This window comes from Sebastes fasciatus, chromosome 19, assembly GCF_043250625.1.
Source record: "Sebastes fasciatus isolate fSebFas1 chromosome 19, fSebFas1.pri, whole genome shotgun sequence".
In the NCBI taxonomy this organism is placed as follows: Eukaryota; Metazoa; Chordata; class Actinopteri; order Perciformes; family Sebastidae; genus Sebastes; species Sebastes fasciatus.
In genome coordinates, this window is record NC_133813.1 from 27392301 (window position 1) to 27403036 (window position 10736).

General features: G+C 47.3%; 1 protein-coding gene across 1 annotated transcript; it reads right to left on the reverse strand.

Moving 5' to 3' along the window:
• Positions 1-5327: 5327 nt before the first annotated feature.
• Positions 5328-8372, reverse strand: LOC141757492 (uncharacterized). The gene has a single exon (XM_074618008.1). It carries the CDS (start codon positions 8355-8357, stop codon positions 5343-5345), a length of 3015 nt encoding a protein of 1004 aa, XP_074474109.1. The 5' UTR covers positions 8358-8372; the 3' UTR covers positions 5328-5342.
• Between the last annotated feature and the right edge of the window lie 2364 nt (positions 8373-10736).

Below are 10736 nucleotides of genomic sequence, written 5' to 3' on the forward strand. Positions count from 1 at the left end.
ACCAGGAAGCCTGCAATGACTGCCCTTCACCGTCAGGCCCATTTGCGCTGGTGTCGACAACACAGACAATGGAACCTGAACATGTGGGGGAATGTCATGTTCAGTGATGAGTCCAGGTTCTGTCTGCAGAAGTTGGATGGCAAAGTATGGAGACGACGCGGAGAACGCTATGCTGATTGTTGCACCGATGGAGTAACAGCTTTTGGTGGGGCAGTGTCATGGTGTAGGGTGGCATCTCCCTCACTGGCAAAACAAGGCTTGTCATCATTGAAGGCCATCTCAATGCAGTGAGATATCGGGATGAGATTCTGCAGCCAGTGGCGATCCCATATCTCCACAATCTGGCACCTAACTTCATCCTCCAAGAAACAACGCTCACCCCCACAGAGTCAGGGTTATCACAGACTACCTAGAGTGACCAACACAACCTCGTTGGCTGACCTGCAACGAATCCTGGTTGAGCAATGGAACGCCATCCCACATCAACGTTTGACCAGGTTGGTGACCAGCATGAGGAGGAGGTGCCAGGCTGTTGTGGCTGCGTATGGATCTTCCAAGGCTACTGAGGCTCCTGACGGTGTATTAAATGAATAAAGTGTAAAATAGCCAATATGTCTCGTTTGTTCCTTGTTACTGATAGAGAGTTCAATTATCCAATCCACCAAATAACTCAAAACAAGAGTCCAGAACCTGGACTCATCACTGAACATGACATTCCCCCACATGTTCAGGTTCCATTGTCTGTGTTGTCGACACCAGCGCAAACGGGCCTGACGGTGAAGGGCAGTCATTGCAGGCTTCCTGGTAGTCTTATGAGAATACACTGTTTACCATTGGCAGAGCATTTTGGCAAATTTTTCTTTGGCGCTAACCACATTATCAGCTGTGCTGCTCATCCCACAAATGCATGATCCTTACAAGTTGGACATCATTGTGAAAAATAAAAACTAAACATGTAGCATTTCCAAACTACTGCACTCTCTCCTGCTTCAAGAGATGTCTCCCGATCCCCATCTAGGACCAAACTAACCCAAGTAATGTGTAGCTGTCAAGAATCTAATTCTGATTGTCAATGTACAGTCATTGGGGGTCTGACTGTCCTCCTTTCATACACAGGTATGGTCCTGAGGCAATATGTGTATTCCTCCTCTTCATCAGAATGTTCATACTCCTGCTTCACTGTCTCACTATCGTTTGTCTGATTATCTCTCTGTTTTTGTCTTTTCTTGGGTGCATGCTGACTCTGTTCATCTTGTTCGAAGGGCAAATCGTTAACAGGTAGCAGAAGGTTACGATGCAGGACACGGAGGGTTTGATCTCCTGTTTCTGGCTGAACCTTGTACCCAGGTCCATCTCCAATCTGTTCAACAACACAATGAATTCTCTTTTCCCAGTAAGCACAAAGTTTGCCTGGGCCACCCCTCTGCGACAGATTTCTGACAAGCACCCGATCTCCAGGCTGCAGCACAATGCCTTTAACATGTCGATCATAGTATTTTTTCCCCTTAGCTGAGCACTTTCTGCTGTTTTCTGAAGCAACCTTGTATGCCTCCTGCAAGAGAAAAAAGGCCATTTCTGTGCGTACTCTTGTCTGGACTGTGGCTCAGGTTTCAGGTCAAAGAGCAAATCAACAGGCAAACGTGGGGCTCTTCCGTACAAGAGAAAGAATGGTGAATAGCCGGTTCCCTCATGTCTCGTACAGTTGTACGCGTGGACTATGTTGGGTATGTGGTCCTTCCACTCAGCCTTTTTCTCCTCTTGCAGAGTGCGGAGCATCTGTAGAAGTGTCCTGTTCAGACGCTCAACGGGGTTCCCCTGCGGGTGATAGGGGGTCGTTCGAGAGTGGGTGATCCCTGCAAGCTGCTGGAGTCTCTGGAAAAGGTGGTTCTCGAACTCCCGGCCCTGATCTTGATGTAACTTTTCAGGGTACCTGAAGCGTGGAATGAAGTCATAGGAGATCTTCTCAGCTGCCATTCTGCCTGACTTCTTCTTGGTCGGGTAGGCTTAAGCGAGTAAAATGATCTATCAGGACTAAAATGTACTTATACCCACCTTTACTCTGTTCAAGATGGAGGTAGTCAACAGAGATGAGTTCATAGGGGTTTGTCGAACCCATTATATGGGTTCGATATCTGGTTGTTATCGAACCCATAAGTGCTCGCTCTGGAATGCTTGGCCGCTTCTGTTTAACACACTGGCACTGGTGAATGACGTAGTCTTCAATGTCACGTTGCATAAAAGGCGAATAAAACCTTTCTCTCGCCAAGTGAATGACTTCGTCTGCGCCGTCATGCCCCATATCATCAGGCAGGTGTTTTAGCACAGTCGACTTCAGCTTACTGGGGAGGACCAACTGTTTCCGTTGTCCTGTCTGGCTGTACAATATTCCCTTGTCAAGTGTGAGTCTGTTCCATTCATGTATTAGTCTGCGTGTCCTGCGTCCCATTTGACTTTTGTCTTTGTCATTAGGATTCCATCCTCTTTTTTTCAGGGTTATCACCTCGCAGCTGGGAGTATCATCCTTCTGAGCAGCTCTAACACTTTCTGGAGTCATAACTGGAATGCCTTCCTGAGATGTGTCATCTGCAACATGAAGCAGCTGCAATGCATCCACCCATGGCACATCACTCTCTCTCATGGCTTTGTCCCCCTGCCAGATGGCAGAGACTACATCTGGGGACATAGACTCTGTGTACTCTTTTAGGTGGTTGTGAAGTTTCCCTGGATATCATGACAGGGAGTCATTTGACTTGCCTGGCCAATATTTGATGGTGAAATGGAAGTCGGCTAACTCGCCCACCCAACAATGTCCAACTGCGTTTAACTTGGCCGTGCTCAAAATGTAAGTAAGGGGGTTTTTATTAGTGAATACGGTGAAGGTGGGTGCATAATAGAGGTAATCTCTAAATTTATCACAGATGGCCCACTTCAATGCAAGGAACTCAAGCTTGCCTGAATGGAGATGGTAATTTTTTCTCAGCTGGCGTAAGTGTCCTGGAACTATAAGCGACGACACAGAGTTTTTTTCCCTGTTGTTGATAGAGCACAGCCCCCAGACCTTCATTTGATGCGTCGGTGTGAAAGACGAAGGGTAAATCAAAGTCTGGGAAGGCCAGGATGGGTGGACTGGTTAGCATGTCAACAAGGCGCAACACCACAGCCCTGTGTTCTGGTGTCCACTGAACATGTGCTTTGGATGAAAGCTGACCACTATTTGTGCCTTTTGGCTTGGTCTTGTTAGATCTAGCTAGGATGACTCTCTGGCTAGACTCTCTAGGACTCTCTATTAGCTGGTTATTACCTGGCTATACTAGAAAAGTCCTGAATGAAAGTTCTGTAGTAACCTAGAAATCCTAGGAGAGCTCTGACCTCTCCCACATTCTTTGGCTCTCTATCCTTCAAATGCTGAACTGCCTCAAGGTCTTTAGGGTCTATCTGACCACCTTCACGGGTCACTAGGCGCCCCACATACCTGACCTGACTTTTAAACAACTCACATTTTTTTGGGCATAGCTTTACACCATGCTCTCTAAGGATAGAGCACTCGCCTTAGATGGTCAACATGGTCATGAAAAGTCTTTCGAAAAGCAGAGCCCGTCATCCAAGTATGGAGAGCAGCACTCATCCCTTAGACCCTCCATGTACCTTTGAAATGCCGCCGGGGCATTTGTAAGGCTAAATGGGAGGCGGATCCACTCGTACAGCCCCCATAGCGTGCTGAAGGCGGTCATGAGTCTGGAACTCTCATCGACAAATCCCTGATGGTAAGCACTGCCTTGGTCAAGTATTGAGAACCATGAGTAGCCCCCCAGGTTATCCAACAGATCTTGGATGCGTGGAAGAGGGTGGCGGTCAGGGATGGTTTTGCGGTTCAAGCCCTGAAAGTCAACACACAGACGCAAGCTCTTGTCTTTTTTTCTGACACAGACCACCGGAGACGAATAGGGTGAGGTGGACTTTCTGATCCAGCCATGTTCGAGCAGGTTCTGGACATAATCCTTACTTCCTTGTACATAGGCTTGAGAACAGAATTGTAGGACGTTTGGACTGGTATTTCGTCCTTTAGATGGATTTTCAGCTGCAAGCTTGGGATGCAACCAATATCAGAATCGTCCTTAGCAAATACAAATACAACGTGTCTCTGACTATTCTTTGTTCATCCTCCTCCAGGTATGACACATCGACAGGTGAGTGCCATCTCTGTTTTGTCATGTCCTTTATCTCAGGTTTGTCACTTGTTTCTCTCTGCTTGTCTGTGTTTAGCTGAGCTGACAAAGTGTTTACAGTGGGATTGGACATAGACTCTGACCCACCTGTAAAATAGTTAACTGGTCTCACTTCAGTAACTTCCTCCAATGTGCCTAGAACTGTTCTCTTTTTGAGGTAGATATCATGTTTAGTGGGGTTCTGAATAGGAATTTTAAAAAATTTTGTGGACCCACTCCAGACTCCAAACAGCTCACTAGGTTTGGTTGAAAGAGCAGTGTCCCGCCTCTTGGCCATTCCCTGACTCTGCACCGAACCTCACAAATCTGCTCTGCAGAAATAGTTACACCTCTCTTCCCTGTTCTCACACTGCACTCAGGAGCGATCTCATTGGAGGTCAAAATCTGGAGAGCAGAAACTAGGGCTTCCACTGCACTGTCACTGACACTTAAAGCCGTTTTAACAGGGCCCGCTGTTTTAGAGTGGCTGGCTTGTGCTGGGGGCTCTTCAGCTGTCTCGGTCACTAGCCGCCCCTCTCCAGTGACCTCGCTCCATTTCCCGATATCTTCCTTTTCAGACAGCCAAAGGCGCGATGTCCAGCTTGGCCACAAACAAAGCAGTGCGGGCAGCTCACCCTGCTCTGTTGGAACACAGTCACGGCATCTGCCCCAGGTCTCAGATGTTGGTGTCTGAGGACAATCTGCTGATGAGCAGGGGTCCCCAGGTGTCACACTGTCAGTAGGTCTCACCATCTGGGCCAGATGCTTGGTCAGTGAGGACACTTGTGCAGTCAGTTCTCTAATAGCAACACGATTAGCCTGTAACTCAGTGTCAACTTTAGCTTGCTTATCTGAGTCACTACCATCAAGCTGAGCTGCGCTTACAGTCACTGGTTGGGTTTTAGCTGCGGTGCCAATGCATTTTAGTCTTTCTGCTTCCTCACTTGTAGACTTAGTGATTTGATCTAGGAGAAAGTCATCACTTACCTGCAAGTCTGTGAGGAGGGGTTTGAGATCATGTCGAACATGGTTGTTTTCCTCATTTAACCCTTGGTAAAGTGTGTGGAGAAAGGAATCATAGCTAAACTCTGCACCAGGCTGTTGTGACTCAAATAGAACACGCTGCTTTAAACCCATTCATTCATTCAAAGCCTTTCGCTCCTTTGTGGAGCATAGGCCGTTGACCACAGTCCGCCAGAGTCTTTTGTCCTGGGCTTTCCTCTCCAGTTGTTTCCATGTCAGCCCACTCTGTGTGATGTCCGTGTCAAGGTCCCTGCGCCAGGTGTTCTTGGGCCGGCCTCTCCTTCTTTTGCCTTGTGGGTTCCATCTAAGGGCCTGCCTGGTGATGCTGGTACCGGGTTTCCGGAGTGTATGGCCAATCCATCCCCATCTCCTTCTCCTGATCTCTTCTTCAACAGGTTTTTGACCTGTTCTTTGCCAAAGATCATTGTTACTGATGGTATCCGGCCAGTGGATGTTTAAGATGCGCCTCAGGCAGTTGTTTATGAATGTTTGTACTTTTGTTGTTGTGGTCTTTGTTGTCCTCCACGTCTCTGAACCATAGAGGAGTATTGGTTTAATGTTGGAGTTGAAGAGTCTGAGCTTTGTCCGCCGGCTGATTTCTTTGGAGCTCCAGATGTTCTTTAGTTGTATGAATGAAGCCCTTGCCTTGCCGATTCTGGCTCTGACATCTGCATCCGTTCCGCCCTGTTTATTGATGACACTACCGAGGTATGTAAAGGCTTCTACTTCTTCCAGTGCTGTTCCCTCCAAGGTCACTGAGTCTTCACTGGTTGTGTTGACCTTGAGGACTTTACTTTTTCCATTATGGATGTTGAGGCCTATTTGTGATGATGTGTCTGCCAGTATTGTTGTCTTTTCTTGCATCTGTTGTCGGCTGTGAGACAGCAAAGCCAGGTCATCAGCAAAGTCTAAGTCGTCTAGCTGTGTTGTGAGTGTCCACTGGATCCCGTTTCTCCTCTGTGCTGTTGTGGTCTTCATTATCCAATCGATAACCGTGAGGAAGAGGAAAGGGGACAGTAGACAGCCTTGCCTGACGCCGGTCTTCACTTGGAAGCTTCTGGTGAGCTGTCCTCCATGGATAACTCTGCAGGTCATCCCTGCGTAAGAGTTCCTGATTATGTTGACCATTTTTTCTGGAATGCCATGGTATCGAAGTAGTTTCCAGAGGATGCTTCTGTCAATGCTGTCAAATGCCTTCTCATAGTCTATGAAGTTGATGTATAGCGGAGAATTCCATTCCAATGACTGTTCAACTATGATGCGGAGAGTTGCGATCTGGTCCACGCATGATCTATTCTGCCGAAAGCCTGCTTGCTGGTCTCTTAGCAGTGGGTCCACAGCTTTCTTTATTCGTTCCAGGAGAATTCTGTTGAATATCTTTCCTGGCACTGAGAGAAGCATGATTCCTCTGTAGTTAGAGCATTTGCTCAGGTCTCCTTTCTTGGGGAGCTTGACCAGATAGCCCTCTTGCCAGTCTGTTGGTACTTCCTCCTTCTCCCAGATCTTCTGAAACAGTGGGTGCAGCATCTCTACGGAGGTGTCCATGTCTGCCTTCAGCGCCTCTGCCGGAATGTTGTCTGGTCCTGCTGCCTTGTTGTTCCTCAATTGTGTGATGGCCTTTTTAATTTCCAGCTTGGTGGGTTTTCCGCAGTTGATGGGCAAATCCGTCTCCGCAGGTTGAATGTCTGGAGGGTTAGGTGGTGTAGGTCTGTTCAGAAGTTCTTCAAAGTGTTCTGCCCATCTCTCCTGTTGTTGCTCTAGTTCTGTGATCGTCTTCCCTTCCTTGTCTTTCACTGGTCGATCTGTCTGTCTGGTCTTGCTGGACAGCTTCTTGGTGGTGTCGTACAGCTCTTTCATGTTTCCCTTTGCTGCCGCCTCTTCTGCTTCTTTAGCCAGGCTGTCGATGTAATTTCTCTTGTCCTTCTTCGCACTTTTCTTTACCTTTCTGTTGACCTCTGTGTATTCTTGTTGGGCTTTTGCCTTGGTTGTTCTTGTACGACAGTTGTTAATCTCTGCCTTCTTCTGTCTTCTCTCTTCTATCTTGTGTAGAGTTTCTGCTGATATCCACTCTTTCTGCTGGCACTTCTTTAGTCCGATTACTTCCTGACATGTTGTTGTGACGGCCTCTCTTATCTTTTCCCATTGGTCTTGCATGTCTTCTTCCATGCCCAGATCTTGCAATACCTGGAATCTGTTCTTCAGAGTCAGCGTGTACTCCTCCCTTTTCTGTGTCTCTTCCAAAAGGCGGACGTTGAACTTCTGTCTCTTTGTTGTTGTTTCCATCCAGTGCTTCTTCAGTTTCAGCTTCAGAGTGGCAACTAGCAGGTGGTGATCTGATGCTATGTCTGCTCCTCTCCTCACCCGTAGGTCCTGAAGTGATCTCCTGAACTTCCTGGTTATACAGAAGTGGTCGATCTGGTTCTCTGTCACGCCATCCGGTGATATCCAGGTCGCTTTATGAATCCTCTTGTGTTGAAAGACGCTTCCACCTATGACTAGGTTGTTCAGGGCACAGGTGTCTGCAAATCTCTCTCCATTATTACTCATCTCTCCCAAACCCTGCTTGCCCATTACTTCTTCGTAGCCTGTGTTGTCTCTTCCGATCTTTGCATTGAAGTCCCCCATGAGAATACTGATGTCTTTTTCCTTTATCTGTTCCAGGATGCTCTGCAGTCTGTTATAAAAGTCATCCTTATTTTCATCGTTGCTGTCGTTTGTTGGTGCGTAACACTGTATCACATTCATCTTGATCTTCTGCTTCTTAGTTCTAAAAGAAGCTGTTATGATTCTTGGACCATGTGCTTCCCATCCAATCAGGGCTCTCTGTGCTGTTCTTGATAGAAGAAGACCGACTCCCTCTGTGTGCGGGGCTTTGTCTTCTTCATGGCCCGAGTAGAGTAGCAGCTCTCCTGTCATCAGTCTTTGTTGTCCCGATTGAATCCATCTTGTCTCACTGATTCCCAACAGGTCTAGGTTGTATCTATTCATTTCTGCTGCTGCTTGCATGGTCTTTCCGGTCTCATACATGGTCCTAACGTTCCACGTTCCAATCCGGATGTCTCTGGTTGACAGAAGGGGTTTCGGCTCTGTGACTTCCTTGACTTTGTGGCTTTCATCACACAGTGTCATATTTCCTCTTGATGAGGAACCCTCCTCTACCAGGTTTTGATTCTGTCTTTCTGTTGTCAACGTTTCTGTAGCGTATAGGTTTTTTACAAGTTGGGGTTGCTAACCCCAAGCCTAACCTTCCACCATTTCTGGCTTCTGGTAAGTTTTGGAGTTGGTTTGTTAGTCCTCTCCCCTAACTTATTGTCTTCCAGGTAGTGGATTACAGTCTCATACCACGTGAGGCCAGACAGGCTTTGGGTCGTGTACAAGCTGTCTCGGCACGTCAAGCCCAACCAACTCCTGCTACTGTGTAGTGAAAGCTGCAACTAAGGCGAGCATTCCATACCAGCAGCACGAGACAGGCTTTAAACCCATGACTTTGTACAAAAACGGCTGTGGGCTCTCTTTGTCTTGCTGTTTAGCATTACTTAACTCTTAAAAAAGCTCAGTACTGTTTTTGTACCTGATGTGAAGAAACCGCTTCAACTCATCAACAGTTAAGTCACCTTTATGAGTTAACATCTCTCTGAATGTACCAGGTTTTATTATCTTAATCACAGTGCGAAGTACCTCTGACTCAGTAAACCCTTCTTGCAAACCTTCATCGATTTGTTTACAAAGGCTGCTGTATGACATGTCAGAACCAACATCAGAGATTTGTCCGATATGTAACTTAAACTTTCTGCGTGGGAGCAGAGCTGCAACATCATTAAACCTCATTACCTGATCTCCCACGCTGGAGGACAGACTCACCCTACCAGGGGAAACACCCCCAACACCTGCTGTGAGTGACTTGGTCGATAGTGGAGTGGCGAGGCTCCTAGCTGGCATACCACGGCCTCTTCCCATAGGTGCTGGAAGTGTGTGAATGTCTCTGGTCTCGGGCAATGGATGTGTGGGAATGTCTGTGGTTGGTGTAGTTGGATGTCTGTCTGGACGGTTGTAGTCAGGAGGTGAGGGAGTGGAGCTACCCTGTTGTTGGGTTGTTGAAGCTTCCATCTCAAGGGGCGTGGCCTGGCTAGCTCCAACCGCTGCGGTGTCTGTTGCCAGCATGTCACTCAGCATGTCGTCAAGGAGGACGAGTTGAGCCATGCCTTCATCCTCTAGGACTCCCAATCTCTCCCCTCTTATGTAGCCAACAATCAGGTCATACAGTTCTGGTTCACTCAGGTCATCAACATCGCTAGTTGCGCTGCCATCATCAATTGAACTCGCTACTGCCAGTAGCTGACTTGAACTCAACTTGGAAAGTCTCTTCTGGATCTTGAAGGCCAGCGTCCGCCGTGTGGTGACAGTGGCCATTATGACGCTACACAGGTGGCCTCCGCTCTCTGGATGACGCACTGGATGGCAGCCTTCGCTGAAGCTTTGGACACCGGTTCACGTCGTCTCAGCACCCACTTCACCAGGCAGTGACGCTAGAACTCATCCACGGACGAGCCCCCAATTGTTACCGGCACCAAAGGAAATGTGGACCTGCAGCAAGGGATATACAGGCTAGGAAGCACTGTGTAGCCAATATAAATATATCGTTTCTGTGGATTGATAGAGAGAGGACCAAAGTTAGCGTCTTGCTCAGGCCACAGCTTGATAATTTCTGAGCTGCGCATGAGCAGAGCTTGTAGCTACAGTCTCCCTAAGGGATCCACAGCAGCATCAGAGCGCCATCTACTGATGCGTAGGTGTAATACCTTGAAATAAGGACTGTGTAAAAACTGTTAGAATAGTTAATTATTAACAAAAAATAGGGTGGGTGTTTAAATAAAAACTAGACATGTATCATTTCCAACCTACTACATAATCATTAGAGGGTTTTTTCTCAGACCTCAGAAAACTACTCTGATGATGTCATGAGGGTTATTTTCTCAGTGGTTAGAAGGATCCTCCCATAGTAACAGAAGATACATAACTGTTTTCTCAGGCTGCTGCAGCAAATGAAAAGTAATAGGATCCTAATTGTCCTGGTATTTCAAATCAAACTGGCGATTACCTCCATCAGGATGGAACAATGAGCATCTCAATTCCTAATAGCTGTGAATGATTCGCTCCCAACATGAGAGTCTATTTTCGGAATAACAAAGGGGAGGGGAGAAAATCAGAGATTCTTCTCCCAGTTATTGAATAATTTACAGACCTTGCCAGTGTACTCATTAAGGCTCTACAGTAGGCAGACAACGAGGGGGGTTGGGGTTGGGGGGTGCTGTCAAATGGAGAGGGAGAGAAGAAGGAGGGTCGGCTATTTGGTAAGACGGAAGGAGAGAGAGTGAGGGAGATTTTAAATACATGAGAAGAAAGGAAAGGAGAACAGAAAATACTGGCATATCAAGGGAGATGGAAGGGGAAAAAATAGTTTCTGTCAGTGTCATGATTAAAAGATTTAGGGTAGCTGAAGGGAGGGGG

Coding starts and splice junctions, on each gene's coding strand:
- LOC141757492 (XM_074618008.1), bottom strand. CDS start 8,357: ATGACACTGTGTGATGAAAGCCACAAAGTCAAGGAAGTCACAGAGCCG.